Consider the following 22,115-nt stretch of genomic DNA (forward strand, 5'->3'; position numbering starts at 1 on the left):
CAGGGCCTGGAACTTACTGAGACACACTGCATCAACCTGCTATGAGAAAGACAGGGCCTGGAACTTACTGAGACACACTGCATCAACCTGCTATGTCAAAGACAGGGCCTGGAATTTACTGAGACACACTGCATCAACCTGCTATGTAAAAGACAGGGCCTGGAACTTACTGAGACACACTGCATCAACCTGCTATGTAAAAGACAGGGCCTGGAACTTACTGAGACACACTGCATCAACCTGCTATGACAAAGACAGGGCTGGAATTTACTGAGACACACTGCATCAACCTGCTATGTAAAAGACAGGGCCTGGAACTTACTGAGACACACTCATCAACCTGCTATGTAAAAGACAGGGCCTGGAACTTACTGAGACACACTGCATCAACCTGCTATGACAAAGACAGGGCCTGGAACTTACTGAGACACGGCAATGGAAATGTAAAAAAGTGTCATTTAAAATAGCAGCGCACGTATGCATGTGTAATCTRATGACTGTCTATGCAGAGTAACATGGGAGGAATTTTGATTGGTATCTTTGGACTTGATTTAAGTGTCACTCACTCAAAAATCTGKGAATTCATAGTGATAGTGCCAGTTACGTTCCCTAATCCCTAGTGCACTGAGATGCATGTTGAGTTGTCCGTATGCTGGAGAGAATGCAAGTTAAGGTGAAAAGTGTAATATCCTTCTTTAGAGTTATTTTGATTTTGTTTTGAATTTGTTGTCCATTCATTGACTAACTAATGACCTAGAACTATACAAATGAGGCATCATGCACCACATTTTTGGAGGGGACACTGGTGACCAAATGTGATTTATATTTTTTTTTAACATTTTGCGCAAAATGTACGATATTGTGTATATTTTCATTGTGCTCCGTCAGTTGGATGAGCAAATGGCAATGTACCACCCACACCCATAGATGTTGAAGGGACTATATAAGGCTGTTCTATTCCTATTGCTTTTCCTCTGGGGGTCTGACAGAGAGCACAGGCAAGAACCAGGGTGGTCGAACAGTGTCATCACAGCTTAACCAAACAGCAGCCCAACAGATGATGAAACTGACATCCACAACTTGCAAGGCAATTCTGTGAAAAACTCACTAAGAACAGCACTTGTTTACATGTTATATTACTAGCATAAAAATATCACAGAGTAGTAACCATTGCAAAATGTTCTATTGCATTTAGACTCACATTTGTCCCAGTATATTTGTCATATGCAGGATCAACAAGCTTATTGCTGTGGAAGGTCAGTCATTGTAACCAAACACTTTTATGTTTGGAAAGTGGGAGCGATGGGWCTGGATGCCTGAATTTACAGCTCTTTTAAATTGACTTTTAAGGCTGGTGTCATCATTCTGATTGACAGGGTCATATGATACTTTAGCACCACGGGCTGTATCAAGCACTAAGCATACACGCTGTTTAAGAGAAGAAAAAGCGCAGTCACCCATTGGGCCACATGAAAGACCCTCTGCTGTTTTAGAGGGCACGTTTTCCAATGGTAACCAAGTCACAAACTCGTGGTGGCCTAACTTGCTTAACCCAATTCATAACATTTGGAAGACAACCAACTCTTAGATGGCCTTGTGGCTTCTGACTAAGCATTGTTCCATATGGATTTATCTCCTCCACAATGCTGGAACGGATATCATCAAAACTATTTTCTACGGATTCTTTCCCAAATGGAGTTTTCCTTGTGGTGGTGGGGTATTGTACTTAAAATGGTTCGAAGGCTAGTTTTGGAAAATGTGATGTGCTCTTGTGCCTATTTGTAGGCCTGCTATAAATAGGTTTGGCAGGGTACGCATGCTCATGTTTGATTGGAAATTGCACAGTGCCTTGAGCCGGAGAGAGTGGTGGGTCCTTATACAAAGAGACAAAAGGAAAGCTATGAATGGTGAGTTTACCTCAGAGATCTGATGGAAGATAGCTTGTCGATGAATGATGATATAATGGATGTGTTACCAACTGAACATAACAACATTACTTTGAACAAACATCTCTGTTGCTGATATCAGTCTCTATAGTATAAGGCATTACACTACAATTGATGAAGACAATAGAAGTGTTTGTTTAAAAAAAAAAACATGTTTTCAAGCTCATAAATATTTACCAAAAAAGGGCATCATCTTGATTTTGTATCTTGTTATTAAAAATAACTTTCTGTTATCTTTATCTCTCTTTCAGCTGCTATCTCCCAGATTTAGACCATAACAGATTACAGCCACAGAAGAAAACCTCATTTGTTTGGTGGATGTACATCATCATCTGTTGCCTTCTCTGAGGAAGTTTCTCCTGGGAATTTAAGTTTGAAAGAGAAACTCTCTATCTGTTGGAGAATGAGTTCCAGGAGGCTGATGACACGCTCCTACTCTGCGGGGGACGGGAGGTCCAGCTCCCACAATGGAGATGATGTCATAGGGAGTAGCAGAGCCAGCAGCCGCAGCTACCTCTCTGATGTCAGGCCTGAAAACAGGTACCCAACCCCTCAGCTCAACACAGGAAATATTACTGTACCTCAACAAGCAACAAGAAAGTTAGAATATGTTTATTACCACATCCCTCTCCTTCTGAAGTGAAGTTTAACCATTGATTCAGCATCATTTCATTATGAGGTCTTAATAATAAAACAATAATTATTGAATTTATAATGCCCTTTTAAATTAAAATGATTGGATGGCTTGGATTGAAATGATTTCTCAGTGTGTTAGTTAGTTGGAGATGGTTGTGTTAGCTATATTTACATAACATTTACATTTGAGTCATTTAGCAGACGCATTCATCCAGAGCCACTTATAGTGCATTCATCTTAAGTTACCTGGATGAGTCAACCACATATCAAAGTCATTGTTGGTTTCCATGGTGTCGTTTACTGCATTTAGGACTGTTTGAATGGCCAGCTGATAGGCAACACTCACTACCGGCTCATAAAAAGCTATGACCATGAAGGTCAGCTCTCAGCTTTTTTTATAATAACTGCATCTCACTGCATGAGCCTGTGTAAAGGCAAACGGCTTCCAAAATGCATCCTACAAATAGATAAACGTTTATGAATACAATCTTCCTACTATGGGTATGTCTACTTGTGGCCAAGTGCGTGCTGCAAAACTATCAAGTCAAGTGTCTTAATTAAAATTCAGTAAAATATTAATGGTAAGATAGTATCGTCATGTAATACTTTCTGACGTCACTTAGTGTTTTTCCACTGTCAGTGGTTTGATTTTGTTTCACTGTAGACACTAGGCAATAGTCAGTCAAAATAAAATCTCATAAACCATGGCCTTAGCAGCACCCTGTCTTAATGATCTGGCCGAGAGACTGGATTAGATGACAAGACCAGACAGAGTGACTAGACCTCCCTTAACACTGTTTATGGCCATGATTACAGGCATGACATATCCACCAATTAAGATGTTGCGCCTATGGTGTATGGAGTGATAGTAGTTCACAGAAATGGAATCTGAATTCAATAATTTTCAATTCAAAATAGATTTCTGAATATAAAATGCAGTTTTTGTTGGCATTAATGTACTACTCAATAGAGCCTTCAATACCTGCATTCTGTATTGAAAGCACTATATTCATATAGAGTCATGTACAGTTGAAGTCGGAGTTTACATACACCTTAGCCAAATACATTTAAACTCAGTTTTTCACAATTCCTGACATTTAATCTAGTAAAATTCCTGTTTTAGGTCAGTTAGGGTCACCACTTTTATTTTAAGAATGTGAAATGTCAGAATAATAGTAGAGAGAATTATTTTTTCAGCTATTATTTCTTTCATCACATTCCCAGTGGTGCAGAAATGTACATACACTCAATTAGTATTTGGTAACGTTGCCTTTATTCTTTAACTTGGGTCAAACGTTTCAGGTAGCCTTCAAGCTTCCCAAAATAGTAGGGTGAATTTTGCCCATTCTCTGAAGCGCTGGTGTAACTGAGTCAGGTTTGTTGGCCTCCATGCTCGCATACACTTTTTCTGTTCTGCCCACAATTGTCTATAGGATTGAGGTCAGGGCTTTGAGATAGCCACTCCAAACTTGACTTGTTGTCCTTAAGCCATTTTGCCACAACTTTGGAAGTATGCTTGGGGTCATTGTCCATTTGGAAGACCCATTTGCGACCAAGCTTTAACTTCCTGACTGATGTCTTGAGATGTTGCTTCAATATATCACATAATTTTCCGTTCCTCATGATGCCATCTATTTTGTGAAGCGCACCAGTCCTCCTGCAGCAAAAGCACCCCACAACATGATGCTGCCACCCCGTGCTTCACGGTTGGGATGGTGTTCTTCGGCTTGGAAGCTCCCCCTTTTTCCTCCAAACATAGCGATGGTCATTATGAACAAACAGTTCTATTTTTGTTTCATCAGACAGAGGACATTTCTCCAAAAGTATGATCTTTGTCCCATGTGCAGTTGCAAACCGTAGTCTTTTTTATAGCGGTTTTGGAGCAGTGGCTTGTTTTGCTGAGCGGCCTTTCAGGTTATGTCGATATAGGACTCGTTTTACTGTGGAGATAGATACTTTTGTACCTGTTCCTCCAGCTTTCACAAGGTCTTTGCTGTTGTTCTGGGATTGATTTGCACTTTTCACACCAAAGTACGTGCATCTCTAGGAGACAGAACGCGTCTCCTTCCTGAGCGGTATGACAGCTGCGTGGTCCCATGGTGTTTATACTTGCGTACTATTATTTGTACAGATGAACGTGGTACCTTCAGGCATTTGGAAATTGCTCCAAGGATGAACCAGACTTGTGGAGGTCTACAATGTTTTTCTGAGGTCTTGTCTGATTTCTTTTGATTTTCCCATGATGTCAAGCAAAGAGGCACTGAGTTTGAAGGTAGGCCTTGAATACATCCACAGGTACACCTCAAATGATGTCAATTGCCTATCAGAACTTCTAAAGCCATGACATATTTTCTGGAATTTTCCAAGCTGTTTAAAGACACAGTCAACTTAGTGTATGTAAACTTCTGACCCACTGGAATTGTGATACAGTGAATTATTGTAACGTTCGTCTGAAGAAGTGGACCAAGGTGCAGCGTGGTAGTGTTCTGATTCTTAATTACTCAGAACACCAACACAAACAACAAAAGAATAACGAATGTCACGTTCTGCAGGCTTCGCAGGCTAACAAAAACAGATCCCACAACATAGGTGGGAAAAAGGCTACTAAGTATGATTCCCAATCAGAGACAACGATAGACAGCTGCTCTGATTGGGAACCACACTCGGCCAAACACAAAGAAATACACAACATAGAATGCCCACCCCAATCACACCCTGACCTAACTAAATAGAGAATAAACGTCTAAGGTCAGGGCGTGACAGTACCAAGGTGCGGACTCCGGCCGCAAACCTGAACCTATAGGGGAGGGTCGGGTGGGCATTTACCCTTGGCGGCGGCTCCGGTTCGGGGCGTAGCCCTGCTCCGCTCTGGCTACCCCACTTTGTGGCGCTCTGGTGCGGGGGCCCTCGTCGCCGGCCCCGAACTGGGGCCCTCGCCGCAGGCCCGGACTGGGACCTTGTTGTAGGTCCCTGGGACTGGGGACCGTCGCTGGAGGCTCCGGATGGACCGTCGCTGGAGGCTGCGGACTGACCCATGGAGCAGGCACAGGATGAACCGGGCTGTGGGGGAGCACTGGAGATCTGGTGCTTATCCTTGGCACCATCTTTCCAGCCGAATGCCGCACCTTAGCACGGCACCTCCAGAGCGCAGGCACAGGTCGAACCGGGCTGTGGGGGAGCACTGGAGATCTGGTGCTTAGAACTTGCACCGCCTCCTCGTGGCTGAATGCCCACTTTAGCCCGGCACATGCGGAGCGCAGGCACAGGACACACTGAGCTGTCACAGCGCACCGGAGACACAGTGCGCAGAGCCGGCGCAAGATACCCTGGGCCGAAACGGCGCACCGGAGACCAAGAGCGCTGAGCTGGCACAATCCGTCCTGGCTAGATGCCCACTCTAGCGTGGCACTTACGGAGAGCTGGCTCCGAGCGCACCGGGCTGTGCACGCGCACTGGAGACACCGTGCGCTTTACCGAATAACACGGTGCCTGCCCGGTCACTCGCTCCCCGCGGTAAGCGCGGGGACTTGGCTCAGGTCTATAACCTGACTCCGCCAATCCCCCCGTGTGCCCCCCCCCAAAAAAAATTGGGGGGCTGCCTCTCGTCCATGCTTCGTCGTGCCAACTCCTCGTATCTTCGCCGTTCCGCTTTTGCTGCTTCCATTTCCTCCTTAGGACGGCGATATTCTCCAGCCTGCGCCCAGGGTCCCTTGCCTTCCAGTATCTCCTCCCATGTCCAATCCTCCAGAAAACGCTGCTTGGTCTTTTTGTGGTGGGATCTTCTGTAACGTTCTTCTGAAGAAGTGGACCAAGGTGCAGCGTGGWAAGTGTTCATGATTCTTTAATTACTCAGAACACTAAACACAAACAACAAAAAGAATAACGAACGTCACGTTCTGCAGGATTTCCCAGAGCTAACAAAAAACAAGATCCCACAACATAGGTGGGAAAACAGGCTACCTAAGTATGATTCCCAATCAGAGACAACGATAGACAGCTGCCTCTGATTGGGAACCACACTCGGCCAAACACAAAGAAATACACAACATAGAATGCCCACCCCACATCACACCCTGACCTAACTAAATAGAGAAATAAAACGKCTCTCTAAGGTCCGGGCGTGACAATTATAAGKGAAATAATCTGTCTGTAAACAATTGTTGGAAAAATGACTTGTATCATGCACAAAGTAGATGTCCTAACCGACTTACCAAAACTATAGTTTGTTAACAAGAAATTTGTGGAGTGGTTGAAAAATGAGTGTTAATGACTCCAACCTAAGTGTATGTAAACTTCTGACTTCAACTGTATGTCTCATTACTGTAAAATTAATTTCATATGGACTAAAATATGGGAATTTGATAACCAATTAAATGTAATAACCAATTAAGGGCATTTGATAACCAATTAAAAGCATGACAATTAGTGATAGTTTATGTAAGAACACTTCTTAGTCCATCTTCATTCATACCAGAACGCCTATATATTGTGCCTGATAAGCTGCTTCTATTTGCTTCCTCTCTGCATAGCTTCTCCAGTCACAGCTATTCTCAATACAGGCCATCAAGGTACTGTCATGTATTTGTTTCATGAAATTCATTTCAAATAACACCAGCACTTGCTATCTTTTAGCTTTTCCTTAGCCTGGCTTATGTTGCCTCACCGTCATGACATTGAAGATGAAAGATGGAACAATGTGTGCTTGGTGAAATATGTTGGCTGATATTTGATTATAGTGATATTGGATTGCACCAGATATTGCATCACAAACTACATAACACCCATTTTGACCTCTGCAATTCTTATGGAAAGCAAGACAATCCATGGAAATCAAATCACTAGGAAATGGAATCACATTACCTTACAGTATGTAGGGTTGAATGTATTGATAAAAATACATATTTTTATTTTACAAACTATTGCATTTTATATTCCATATATTTTGGCTATCTTCCATTGCCTTTATAGAAGATTACATATTTTGAAAATAGCTTTGGCCCAGGTGAGAGACATTTGTTTACATTTGAAAATGTAACTAAGTGTTTTATGCAGGAGCACACTACATTGTGTTATGGTACATTTAACGGAGGAGACCCAGCCATCCTTTGAGACGACATTAAAGTCAAGAGCCGTGTCTGAAACCTGTAGCATCAAGTTCACCTGTGAGGTGTCAGGTAAACTCTCCTCTGGTGTGAGTGGGCGCAATACGTTGCTTGTAATAGCCTACATACTTTGTTGTTGTACTTCCTAACCAGTATTATCTATCTGAAGATTTTACAGTAAATGCAAAATGTAGTCTCTAACTGTTTCTCTGTTTCAATTTGTCTTCAGGTCACCCCGCTCCAGAAGTGACATGGTATAAAGATGATTTGCAATTGGACAGATACTGTGGACTACCTAAATACAACATTTCCCGCAATGGACAAAACCATTCACTGCACATTTACAAGTATGTATCAAGATCATAATTGTCATTTGTATTGAAGATGTTAAACRTTWTCATATTGATGTCAGTTTCGTTTGTAATGATGCACRCAAATATTATTTWAARAATTGTGCAGCAACTGTATAATACAAGTATCTATAATTTGTTTTCTTTACAGTTGCACTATGGAGGATGCAGCCATCTACCAGGCGTCAGCCAGGAACAACAAAGGCATTGTGWCCTGCTCTGGAGTCCTTGAGGTGGGGACGATGAGCGAATACAAGATCCACCAGCAGTACTTCGCCAAGATCAAACTGAAGGCCGAAAACACACGCAGAGAGCTGGAGGAGCCCAAGCCGTGGGACAAGGAGAACCACGGGTCTCCTGGTAGTCGGCAGGAAACACTGAGGACCATCAGTCCAGACCGGTCCCAGAGGAAGCGACGGTCCCCCATGGACCCCAGCCTCAGTGCCCCCAGCTTTATGGAGGATGAAGTGGTTGAGGAGAGCACTCAGGCTCATGCTGGGGAGGCAGAGGCCAGGCTACAGGACACACCTGTGGTGGGAGAAGAAAAASGGGAATCTAACAGGGCTGGGTCTTCCAATGTCAATRGACAGGCAGCYATTACAGAAAATAGCAGCAACAAAGGCCGGACGTATGTTTACGATTCAGTGGAGAAGTCTTTTGCTCCACACACACCAAAAACATCACTGGCCAAGAAGAAGATAAAGATCTCCAATGGAGAGGATAGTGGGATGACGGCTGATAGCCAAGCAGGGAAGAAGCCTGAGGAGAGAGGGATGAGTGAAGAAGGAGAGGTCAGTGTGACACCCTGTCTGGTTGAGTCCTCACCCTCACTGGGGTCATCAGAAGAGGCCCTGGAAGTGGAGAGTGCTGTTGAAACTTCAGCCTCAAAGACARAGAGTGTAAAATACATGAATCAGTCTGAGAGAGCCCCACTGRACAACACTSTGTCAGTAATGGAAGAAGTGAAGGTCCAAGTGAAGGAGAAAGTACCTGTACAAACCCCACCACACAACGGAGAGCCTAGCATCCTGTCTCCTTCTACTGGGCTCCTCTCTACAGGGGAAACCGTCTCAGGGAATAAGAGTCAGAATGCTGCAGTGGCACAGGTGACCCAAAATGTTGGAAATAACAATATTATGGGGAGTCAGAGTACAGTTCCTCCTGTCACCTCATCACAACCAAGTCCTTCAGCTAAACTAAAACCACAACCAAGTCCTTCAGCTAAAATACAACCACAACCAAGTCCTTCAGCTAAAATACAACCACAACCAAGTCCTCCTTCAGCGAAATCACAATCACAACCACGTCAACCAAGTTCTCCTTCAGCGAAATCACAATCACAACCACGTCAACCAAGTCGTCCTTCAGCGAAATCACAATCACAACCACGTCAACCAAGTCCTCCTTCTGTGACGTCACAGCCACAACCAAATCCTCCTTCCGCGAAACTACAACCACAACCACGTCAATCAAGCCCTTCAGTAAAATCACAACTAGGTCCCTCAGTAACACCACAACCAGATCCTCCTTCTGCGAAACTACAACTACAACCACAACCACAAATACGTCTACCAAGTCCTTCAGAGAAACTCCAAGCAAGTCCTTATGTGAAACCACAACCACAATCACAACAGAGTCCTTCTGCGAAACTACAACCACAACCACATCAACCAAATCCTTCAATGAAACTACAACCACAACCACGTCAACCAAGTCCTTCAATGAAATTACAACCACAATCACAACAGAGTCCTTCTGCGAAATTACAACCACAACCACGTCAACCAAGTCCTTCAATGAAACTACAACCACAACCACGTCAACCAAGTCCTTCCCCGAATCTACAACGACAACCAAGTTCCTCTGTCACACCACAACCACAAGCAAGTCCTTCAGTAACAACTCCACAGGTGTTGAGCAACACACCAGAGGACATTAAAACCCATCAAAGCAACGTAACAGACATGGAGGTAGACGATAAGCCTTCTGTCCTGGAACACCTAAACAGCACCACTACTTCCCTAAAAGGTCAAACTGAATGCCCGGGGAAGGATTCAGCATCAGTGCTTGAGGTGCTAAACTCAGATACTTATTCCATCCATGGAACTGGAACTGCAGTTGAAGTTGCTGGGGAATCAGTGGAGTCAGTACTAACATCACCCTGTAAGAGCAGCGAGGCTGTCTCTGCCTTGCCTCAGCGTCTGTGTGAACAGTCAGGAGATCAGCTGTCTGTGGAGGAAACAAGCACGTGCCTAAAGAATGTGTCTTTGTCTCGGCTGCCTGYGCAGCTGGGCGGGGAGGTGAGTGTCTCTGCCCTGGCCCTATGAGCTCATGGAGCGCCTAACATTTCCAAAACACACCAGCCAGATCAGTAACACAAGCACACACAGGGCTATTATTAGACTTTACAAGTATGCCACTCTCTGTGTGACAAGACGTATGTGTAATGATGCATGTGCTGGCACGGACAGCAGGTATACTACCACTGCTACATATCGAATGGCTGAAAACTTGAATATAGAAATCCCAGAGTACCTCAAGGCTTCTGTTGTGCGTATGATTTGTGCAATAAGGATTTTGGGAGGTCAACAATCTTAGCTTGTTTGACAGTGTGGGGCTTTAAGGCGACTGTGAATGGTCTTAGTGCTGGAAAACACTTGGCATGAGAGTGAAAAGCACAATGGAACAGATGGTACAGCAATGATGCCTTAAAAGGTTTTGGATTGGTCCAGACATAGAGGCAGAGAGCATGATGGGTAATACTTTTGCTATCCTTGAGAGTTGAGCTGCACTGTTATCCTCGTCTTTTAGTTACGCTGTTGGTCGCAGCCATGCAAACAGAGAGGAAGATGATGTATTTTTTTTGTCTCTCATCCATAAAGTTGTAAATCATTTTAGGCATTGATTATTTTTTCTCTCCAAAGAAGACATTTATGGTTTCATACTATTTGGGCTTTTTGAAACACTGCATCTTCTACTGAACCAAAGAAAAGGAAGGTATGGAAGCAAAGTACTGTGAAAATAGTGCTGAGACAGACTTCTGTCCACTCTGTTCCACCAAAGCACCCCTTTGAATGATCCACATTACATTGTCTCCTCACTAAACCTAAAAATATTCCATGTTCCATGTCTGTCTGTGCTTAGTCCACTATCATACACTCCACTGTGAGTGAGTGAGTGAGTGAGTGAGTGAGTGAGTGAGTGAGTGAGTGAGTGAGTGAGTGAGCACTCACTTCTTGTTTCAATGAAACCAAAGTAGGCCTACAATAGATTTGTGTACAATGTGAACCTAAGAGCATACTCTCCCTTCTGTACTTGTCATTGTAAATGTTCATGTACTCCCCATTTCAATATAATTTGTCAGTTGATTCTTCAAAGGGAATGCACTGTTATTTCACACAACACCATATTTTAGTTCTGTGATATTGAAATCAAAGTAGATGCAATGTGAATGGTCCTTTCAGTAACTCTGGACTTATCTCATTCACTGATGGAGTGACACATAAGTCACACCGGAGCCAATCCCTCTGGTGCTAATTTCAGCTGACCAATTAGATCTGGTGCTTATTTCAAATGAGTTACATATCTCTTACTGTTATGTTTATCTAAGACTAAAAGAACATGAGCTCAGACCAGGAGTCAATCTCACAACAGATCCACATGCACTCTGCACCTGGTCGAAACATTAGACTACCTCGTCCTGTACTGTGGGACTGCACTGTGTTTGTGAGGGTATTGTTCATCTCTGTGGCTCATCAAAGGACCTATTAAGTGAAGTAATAATCCTATCATAATCAAATGAGTGCAGCTTAACAACACTACACCACCAGTAGCACTATTAGACACTATTCAAATCTTTCTATCTGAGGTGTTGAACCTGTGTGAATTATAGTGATTTGACTACAAGCCATAGCTGTCAAGTCAAGAACAGTTTGTGAGATAGTAACAGAGTTATAACTGGAAAACAGGATTGCTTCATCCATTGACCAGGTTCCAGTTAGTAAATATGTCTGAGCACACGAGGGCTCAAAATTGAAAACAAGATTAATTCGTTAGATACATTACATGACCAAAAGTATGTGGACACCTGCTATGGAGTTGGTCCACCCTTTGCTGCTATAACAGCCTCCACTCTTCTGGGAAGGCTTTCCACTAGATGTTGGAATATTGCTGCGGGGACTTGCGTCCATTCATCTACAAGAGCATTAGTGTGATCAGGCACCTGTTTTGGGTGATTAGGCCTGGCTCGCTGTCGGCGTTCCAATTCATCCCAAAGGTGTTCGATGGGGTTGAGGTCAGGGCTCTGTGCAGGCCAGTCAAGTTCTTCCACACCGATCTCTACAAACCATTTCTGTATGGACCTCGMTTTGTGCACGGGGTATTGTCATTCTGAAACAGGAAGGGACCTTCCCCAAACTGTTGCCACAAAGTTGGAAGCGCAAAATCTAGAATGTCAATCTATGCTGTAGCGTTAAGATTTCCATTCACTGGAACTAAGGGGCCTAGCCCGAACCATGAAAAACAGCCCCAGACCATTATTCCTCCTCCACCAAACTTTACAGTTGGCACTAAGCATTCAGACAGGTAGCGTTCTCCTGGCATCCGCCACACCTTGATTTGTCCGTCGGACTGCCACAGGATGAAGCATGATTCATCATTTCAGAGAACGCGTTTCCACTGCTCCAGTGTCCAATGGCAGCGAGCTTTACACCACTGCAGCCGACGCTTGGCATTGCGCATGGTGATCTTAGGCTTGTGTGCGGCTGCTCGGCCATGGAAACCCATTTCAGAAAGTTCCTGACAAACAGTTATTGTGGTGACGTTGCTTCCAGAGAGAGTTTGGAACTCGGTAGTGAGTGTTGCAACCGAGGACAGACAATTTTTACGCGCTACACGCTTCAGCACTCGGTGGTCCCATTCTGTGAGCTTGTGTGGCCGACCACTTCAAGGCTGAGCCGTTGTTGCTTCTAGACGTTTCCACTTCACAGTAACAGGACTTACAGTTGACCTGGGCATCTCTAGCAGGGCACAAATTTGACGAACTGACTTGTTGAAAAGGTGGCATCCTATGACGGTTCCATGTTGAAAGTCATTGAGCTCTTCAGTACGGCCATTTTACTGACATTGCTTGTCTATGGAGATTGCATGGCTGTGTGCTCAATTTTATACACCTGTCAGCAACAGGTGTGGCTAAAATAGTCAAATCCACTAATTTGAAGGGGTGTCCATATATATACACTACTGTTCAAAAGTTTGGGGTCACTCTGGGATGCTGGTCTTCTAGGCAAAGTTGCAAAGAAAAAGTCATATCTCTGACTGGCCAATAAAAATAAAAGATTAAGATGGGCAAAAGAACACAGACACTGGACAGAGGAACTCTGCCTAGAAGGCCAGCATCCCAGAGTCGCCTCTTCACTGTTGACGTTGAGACTGGTGTTTTGCGGGTACTATTTAATGAAGTTGCCAGTTGAGGACTTGTGAGGCGTTCTGTTTCTCAAACTAGACACTCTAATGTACTTGTCCTCTTGCTCAGTTGTGCACCGGGGCCCCCCACTCCTTTTTCTATTCTGGTTAGAGCCAGTTTGCGCTGTTCTGTGAAGGGAGTAGTAACAGCGTTATACGAGATCTTCAGTTTCTTGGCAATTTCTTGCAGGATAGATTTAATTTCTCAGAACAAGAATAGACTGACGAGTTTCAGAAGAAGGTTCTTTGTTTCTGGCCATTTTGAGCCTGTAATCAAACCCACAAATGCCGATGCTCCAGATACTCAACTAGTCTAAAGAAGGCCAGTTTTATTGCTTCTTTTAATCAGAACAACAGTTTTCAGCTGTGCTAACATAATTGCAAAAGGGTTTTCTAATGGATCAATTAGCCTTTTAAAATGATAAACTTGGATTAGCTAACACAACATGCCATTGGAACACAGGAGTGATGGTTGCTGATAATGGGCCTCTGTATGAATACTTATAAATACATACTGACATTTTTTTTAACACACATCTGCAGGCGACAGAGCTTTGCACATTGTGGATGTGGAATGTATTTCAGTTTATCGGAGAAAAGGTCAAGCCTTTGTTGTTATTTTCGTAGTCTTTAACACTTACAGCAGTCTCTTTGGTGACTTGTTCATAAGATAACACTTTTAAGTTTTTGATGTGTTTATAACAATGATGTGTGTTTATGTGTCATGTATATGACTGCAGCAAAGTATTTACACAATGGAAATCTGTCTCTGCTTTTATTGTGCCTCAAGGTTACACAGAACCACAGACAGACAGAGAGAGAGTGGAATGGAACACCTGTCGTGCAAGAACCTGTAATACTAACCATCCGGAGAAAGCTGGMCGGACAATCACCTTCGCCACGACAACGTTCTCCATCGTCATCGGACAGAGAAGTCACAGCAAATGCCAACAAACGGTCTCCTACTTTGCACAATCCTCCGRGCCGATCGGCCTCTGACAAAATGACGCAGGGYACACAGGATCATTCCAGGGGATCAAATGAGAGCCATACATTACCTTTTACAGARCCACTAAAGTCACCCCTGGAAAGCCCGGGTGTTGGTGAGAAAACCTTGGGGTGTAGTGTTTCCTCAGTAGGCCAGCAAGGCCAAGTTGAGATAGCTATAAAAACCGTTGGTGAGACAGAAATACAAGTTGACGTTAAAGTACAGGGTAATMATTTGGCTGAGTTACATGCACAGGGAGGCAGTTATGAGAGAAGAGYTGACATGGAAACTGTTTATAAAGTTAGCAAAGTTCAGGAAGGTGAAATTGAAAGACTTACGAAAGCACCTGAAAAGAAAACCGTTGAAAGTATAGCTGTATGGGATGAGAAGAGTATACCTGTGTTGAAGATAGCAGAATGCCAAGGTCTTTCTCTAAAACCCCGCTTTCAGCCTATTATTCCAGACACATCACAGACGGCAGACACAACAACAAGTGTCCCAAACACAAATATCTCAGAGCAACAAACAAAAGCCCCAACACCTGTAGCCAAAGTAATGTCTATTGCCGATATTCTAAGGTCACAAATGGAGAAAAGTGCCCCTACAGAAGTAAGTCCAGTGCCACCCATTTCAGTGGCACCTATTTCAGTAGCTACCATTTTAATGCCCCTTATACAAAGTCTAAACACAGACCAACAACCTAAATGTCCCCCATCAACTGACATACATGATGTGAGAATGCAAAGTCCAGAATTGAGGATGGATGAGACAGAGTACAGGCGGGAACCTGAGAAAGACACTTGTAAGAAGGAAACCGATACGTCTGTCGGTTCTATTTCAGCTTCAAATGTAGAATATAGATTTAATACCTATGAACCAGAACGATTTGAGTCCCCCATAGTTACTCCTATGACTGAAGCCTCACCTAAAGCTTTTGTTATTCCTCCGATCTCTATTGTCGACATGGATGGCACTTTAGAGAACAGTAATCCTCCTGTATGTATAGTAACCGACATTGAAAGTGTCATGGATACAGACCAGGAGCATCTTTTGGACCATAATGCTGATATTAGTCTGGCTGCGAATRAGGRTGGTCAAAAARAGTCTTCTCTTGTTACTCCAGAGCAGAAGTCCTTGGACATTACAGTTCCTCCTACATCCATCTCATCTGTTACCTTCACTGCAGAGAAACAACAAACACTAGAAAATACAGTCAAAGGGATGGATTCTTCACACTCACTGCCTCCAGTGTTCAGCAGTCAACATGGCAGAGACAAAAGATGTGCTTCTCCCCWTTCGGAGCGTTCAACAGAATCTAGCTCACTTCCTAGTGCCACTGAGAACCAAMGTTYTTCTACAAAAAATACAGGATTTACAAACAACATTGCAACCCCGACATTGCAACCTGTCAGTGAAAAACGGAGAGACTCTTCACCAGATACTGGTATGATTTTAGGTCGGAGTGAAGCATGCAAACCTGATGTTCCTCAGCCTGGTCCTCAGACTGTACGAAGGTTTGATACCAAGGGTTCCCCAAGTAGTGAGACAAAAGGGTATGTACCTGTTCCCACCATTCCGTTGGATAGCAAAAGCTCTCCATCCAAGGAGGTGAAAGTTGAGGAATATTCAAAGCCAGACTCTTCAACATCTGTCTCAGTCACTGAAAGCAGTACTGGCCTGCTGAAGGAATCAGACAGTGTGTCCCCCATGCCCTCAGCCACCCCACAGGAGCTGGCCTCTGGTGCTAGACGCAAAATCTTAATCCCGAAACCCAAAGGAGAGGACCCTGAAGCTGTTGCTTCACAGATTGACACCCAGAGCCCCCAGAGAGAGGAGGTCCTCAGGATGAGCTCCAGGCTATCCCCAGAGTCCTCCTCTCCCATGTCCCCTGGTCTGTCCCGCAGGTCGCCTCTGCTGCAGCCCCCTAATGGGCAGCGCACCCCTCCAACAGAGAGACGCTCCCCACTGCTCAGTAGGAGGAAGCTGGCTCCAACACCAGAGACCCTCAAACAGAGCCAGGAACCTGCCCTAGAGACAACCGACACTACCAAGACTGAGGAGAAACCAGCTAAGAAGGACAAGCATAACCCATTCAAAGGTAAACTTCTTTCAAGATATATCAGCTTAGTGTAAAAAAAAAGGGGTGGCTTATGTTGGCATACTTTTAGAGAGTAGCTAGTCTTATTCAATTAAATTAACCATTGGAGTCAGTGTAGTTTCTTTGGCTAAGCTCCAGTAGGGAGATCAAGAGCCTTCGTGATTCCTCTGTTTGCTTTGACACTGTCATGAGATGGATCATCAGTTATAGATATAGAATTAATAGAACTGGCTTGCAACCTTTAAACCTGGCAATTTGACTGGGGATGCTTGTTCTATTCATTCTATTTCTATGGGGCCAGCTACTTGCCAGGTGGGATTAAATGGAGGCTTAACTGAAATAGTATCCATATTACTTAAAGTTAGGAAGCTGAAATATAAGAAAGTGTTAATCTTTACCTAGTTGTGCCTGTCTGTCGGGAGTCCCTCTCTTACTGGCACTAATCTCTCTCTCTCCTCTCTTTATCTCCCCCCCTCTCTGTCCAGCTCCTCAGGTCATCAGGAAGATTAGAGGAGAGCCCTTCTCAGATGCGGCAGGACATCTGAAGCTGTGGTGCCAGTTTTTCAACGTTCTTAGTGACTCCACAATTAAGTGGATCAAGGATGAGGTGGAGATCGCTGAGGTTAAAAGAAGGTGAGTCCTCCATGCAGGCTGCCTTGACGTGAAATGCTGTAGCCAAAATTTGGAAAATAGTGTTTATAAAAGGGATTCAACAATAAAATAATCACTATCAAAGATGGTTTTCCTGATGGCAACAATGTAAAGGTGTTGTAGAGACACCATGTGGCTGAGAAATTCTAGTTAGAGCTTTCTGAAACTCTGTTTATATTGCTGTTCTGTCCATCCCTGACTCCTGTGTGTTTCCCAGTGCAGGAGATGAGACTCAGGTAGCCTTGGCTATTGTCCAGACGTCCAGCAGAGACTGTGGAGTTTATGGCTGCACCATCACTAATGAATACGGGACAGACACAACAGACTTCCTACTGAGTGTTGACAGTATGTACACTAGTGTCTCAGTTCAATCTCTGAAGTTTGACTTGTTTCAACACGTTATCTCCTATATCTTTATATCTCTTATCTCTCATTTTGTCGACAGAATCAATTTTTTTGCAGTACTCTGCGTGTTTATTCTCCTATCAAGTTTTATTTGTCACATGCACAAGTACAGTGAAATGCTGAACTTGCAAGCCCTTCCCAACAGTGCAGTATTCAATGTCAAAATAGTGAAGAAATAAGAGAGGAAGCAAAATAAATAGAAGAATGTATGTTATATACAGGGTCAACGCCAGTACCACATTTACAATGTGCAGGAATACTGGAGTAGTAAGGTTGATATGTACATGTAGGCAGGGATCAGGGAGAAAGTGACTGGTAGCAGGATTAATAATAATAATAATAGTAAACTATATGGCAGCTGTATAAGTGGAAGGTGGGTGTATGCGTGGTGGTGAGTGTGTGTGTGTATATGAGTGTGTGTGGGTGTTAGTGTGGGTGTGGTGAGTGTGCAAGAAACTCAGTGTAGGCGTGAAGGTGGATATGCATAAACTGGGCTGAAAAGTGACTGGTAGCAGGAATATATAAATACTTAGCATCTCGCAAAGCTCTTATTCTTTCTACTCTGTCTATTTTGCAGTACTCTCTGGCATGTTTTCTGCGTGAGGATCAAGAAGGTAAGATTACATTTGTCTATTATTTGTTAGGATTTAATTGGTGTTCAATACTGGTCACACCCATCATTTGCCTTGCGAGGCACCTGATCCCAAGCTTACATGAATGGTTAGCCGGCTGTTCAACTAGCCATTCATGTAAGCTTGCAGGATCAGGTGGCTCATGATGCAGCCTCATAATACCACTTCCAGTGCATTATGTTTGATGATGTTACTCTCTTTCCTCTCTACAGTGGGAGAGGAGATAGAGATGAGTCCACTACTGTTCACCAAGGGCCTGGCTGACTCTGGCGTCTGGGAAGTAAGTTCTTTGGGCGTATCGTGATGGAGAGGCCATATAGGAGAGGGCTGCTCCACAAGGCCTGCAGAGTGAAGGTCATCTATGGGCTAGAGCCAGTGTTTGAGTCTGGGACCACATGTTACATCAAGGTGAAGAGGCCCCATCGCCTACTACGGAGTCAAGGAGGAGAGCAACCTGGTCGAGAGGAACCTGGCAATCACCCAACAGGTGAAGGGTTTTACTTCTTTTACATAAAGTAAATGTTTAATGAGAATCAATGGAAATTGGGCCAATGTAATGATATTATTGATGTTATGAAAGGAATCAAAAAAACATTTAGTCAAAGCTCTGATCACTAACCCAATTAAAGTTTTTCTGTCCGATCATGAATGCAATCTTCTTTCCAAAAGGAATGTAGACTTCAGAACATTGCTCGTGAATACTGCAAGATCTTTGCTGCGGAATGTAGGGTGATAGGAACCTTTGGAGAAGCGCTGGAGTGAGTGAGATCATCAAAATGATACGAAACTTACACATAAAAACATGTTTTTTCATATTATTTCACTACTTTGTTTAGTCTTCTGTCATACCACAGTGTGTGTATGTTCTTGGTTACACAGAGTGATCCCAGTCCACCTTATGTATCGGCCTGCCAACACCATTCCCCATGCTACGGTGGAGTCTGACCTGAAGGGGGTCTATCTGAGGTACTGTCTGATGGACGCTACAGGCCGGCTGGTCATGAGAACTGGCTCAGAGGCGGCACTGAAGTGTTGTGCTCTGCAGCACTGGATCCTCCAGTGGACCAATGGAAACCTGCTGCTCACTCGGATGGAAGGTACAGTGTCCATAGTCTCAGATGACTAACTCTAGCAGGACAATGCTTTGGCTGAAAAACAGAACAGGTGAAATGAACTGTAATTGTGATTGTGCTGCAGGTGTTGACTTCAAGATCACAAACGTTGGAATTTCCATCAAATCAAAAGGGTTGGTAGGCCTATAATTTATTCTGTTGTATTTTCTGAACATTGTGTTCTAGAGATATTCATGACTACATAGACCATTTACAATTACAATACTGTAATAACAAATAACAAACTGTTCCTTTACTCATCTGTAACATTGAATCTGTTGTTATTATTCCAGGTACCAAAGTCTCACGATCACAGAGAACCCCAATGTGTTTGAGCAGTTTGTCTCTCAGCACCAGTGTAACTACTACTGCGGCCTCCTCAGCCTGAGGTCCCTGAAGACACAGGACTCCCTGCAGACCCCAGCCAAACCCAAGTGCTCCAGGAGCCCCCTGCTCCACCGCAAGATGGGCGGCTCCTCCAGGTATGAACCACTGCCATTGTGCCCTTCAGCAAGGCACTTAAAGGACAACTCCACCCAAAAACTATCTTTTGGTATTTGTTTCATTAGTCTTTTGTTGATATAGTCCCAAAATGTTTTGCATGTCAGCAATCAAGTTTTCAAGATATGTAACGTTCAAAATACAGACATCTGGCCGAATAATGTATTTTGCATCATATGATGCAAACGTAGCACCAGAGGATGCAAAATGCATCATTCAGGCAAGATTTCTGTATTTTGAACGTTACATATCTTGAAAACTTGATTGCTGACATGCAAAACATTTTGGGACTATATCAAGAACGGACTAATGAACCAAATACCAAAAGATAGTTTTAGGATGGAGTTTTCCTTTAACCCCCAAATCCTCTCCATCCAAGGGCGCTGCGCTGTGGCGGGCCCTGTAACCTCTCAACGTGTGTGTCTAGGGGTGTTATTATAAAGGTAGAAGTCGAATATCTGTGCTAGCCAAATTGATTAATAAAGTACCTATTCTATTCAGTCCCCAGCCCTCCAGGAAGGCCACAGGAAGCCCCCGGCTGATCAGAAAGCCAGCACAGCCAGAGGACAGCAAAGCCACCGCCAAGTACAAGGCCGTTGATGACCCCAATGTTGTCCGAAGTTAGAATGGCTTCATCGGCCGTAGAAAGCAAGCAACTGCTTTTCTCAATAAAGAGAATAAATGCTGAACCAGATATGGAATTACTGCCAGACTTGTCCTCCCACCTATAGAGCTTTCGGGGAGCTGGGAGCCGGTCTGGGATGAAAGGCTGGTGACCCCTCCTCCAAGCTGTGACAGACAGACAGACAGAGACAGACAGACAGACAGACTCAGAGCCCGGGGTCCCAAAAGAAAGATGAGATCAGAAGGAGAAAGAGAAGGCCAGGTGAAGGAAGAACTTGAATGTTTCCAGAAATGACAGAGGCTTCATCCACATCTTTTAATGAATTCTGTGTTAAAATAAACAATGAAATGCCACCTCAGTTTTAATGGGCATGGGCTCTGTTGCCAGAATCAGAGACAATGAAATTAATGACCACACTAGTATGTCCTTCAAATTATTAAATTACACATTAATTTCACTAATGAATACATTCTTAATTTATTGAGTAGATCACATAACATTTTAGGCTTTCACATTATACAGGGTGTCACGTTCCTGACCTGTTTTCTGTTAGTTTTGTATGTGTTAGTTGGTCAGGACGTGAGTTTGGGTGGGCAGTCTATGTTTTCTGTTTCTATGTTGGTTTAAAGGGTGACCTAATATGGCTCTCAATTAGAGGCAGGTGTTTTTCATTTCCTCTGATTGAGAGTCATATTAAGGTATGTGTTTTCACACGGTTTGTTTGTGGGTGGTTGTCTCCTGTGTCTGTGTCTATGGTACACCATACGGGACTGTTTCGTGCGTTCGTCATTTTGTGTAGTCATTTTCCTGTTCGTGTTTTCTTCGTGTTTCATGTAAGTTCGTCGTCCAGGTCTGTCTACATCGTTTTGTTGTTTTGTAATATATCAAGTGTTCTTCGTGTGTTTAGTTCGTCTTGTAAATAAATCATTATGTATTCACAACCCGCTGCGCCTTGGTCGAATCACTACTCCTCCTCTTCGTATGAAGATAATTTGGAGTAGTAATTCACAGTAGTAATTCACAAGGTTAGCACGCCAGCTCRATTCAGGTCCCAACAACATGAACATCTGGGGGAAATACATTTAAAGGGATTGTTGAGGAGTTAAATGTTATTTTCAATGGTGTACAGTGCTCAGGATAATAGTTCTGTTAAGAAAACTATGCCCTAAGAATGTAGCGTATATTGTATTCCATGACACTGTGAATAAAAACTAGGTGCTTTTTATACTGTAAATGTGCCTACGTTTTCATGTTGCAGTGTATGACATTCATAGAAAATGCTCACTGGATGCAATGGCTGTAAATTAAAATGAAATATATTGAAATTAAGCCTCTTATTGACCAGGGTGTGTTTTTCTCAAGGAATTTGGAGTGCTACCCTGGAAACCATTTGACATGTAATGTATCTCAGTCGTAAATAATGACGTGGGCTAGCCGCTATGTCACTTGCTGTAATCTGACATATAAGTATCTGACATTACAGATGTAGGATCGTAATTTGGTCACCCTGTTGCAGGAGAACTTTCCTGCAATGCAGGAAATGTATCACTTGGGTAATGATTTACCTTGACGACATATCCATAATCTATAAGCATTTCATGAACGT

General features: G+C 43.5%; 1 protein-coding gene across 1 annotated transcript; it reads left to right on the plus strand.

Annotated features, from left to right (window-relative positions):
* Positions 1–1,720: 1,720 nt before the first annotated feature.
* Positions 1,721–21,834, plus strand: LOC112068319 (alpha-protein kinase 3-like). The gene is given in 19 exon segments (XM_070438107.1): positions 1,721–1,907; positions 2,198–2,486; positions 7,112–7,150; positions 7,635–7,756; positions 7,914–8,031; positions 8,186–10,334; positions 14,288–16,583; positions 17,069–17,216; positions 17,452–17,579; positions 18,217–18,230; positions 18,232–18,253; positions 18,484–18,546; positions 18,549–18,685; positions 18,687–18,758; positions 18,941–19,029; positions 19,151–19,368; positions 19,469–19,517; positions 19,677–19,865; positions 20,386–21,834. Coding segments are annotated over 18 exon segments (6,114 nt in total). The 5' UTR covers positions 1,721–1,907; positions 2,198–2,349; the 3' UTR covers positions 20,510–21,834.
* Positions 21,835–22,115: the final 281 nt, after the last annotated feature.

Source organism: Salvelinus sp. IW2-2015, unplaced genomic scaffold, assembly GCF_002910315.2.
Source record: "Salvelinus sp. IW2-2015 unplaced genomic scaffold, ASM291031v2 Un_scaffold415, whole genome shotgun sequence".
In the NCBI taxonomy this organism is placed as follows: Eukaryota; Metazoa; Chordata; class Actinopteri; order Salmoniformes; family Salmonidae; genus Salvelinus; species Salvelinus sp. IW2-2015.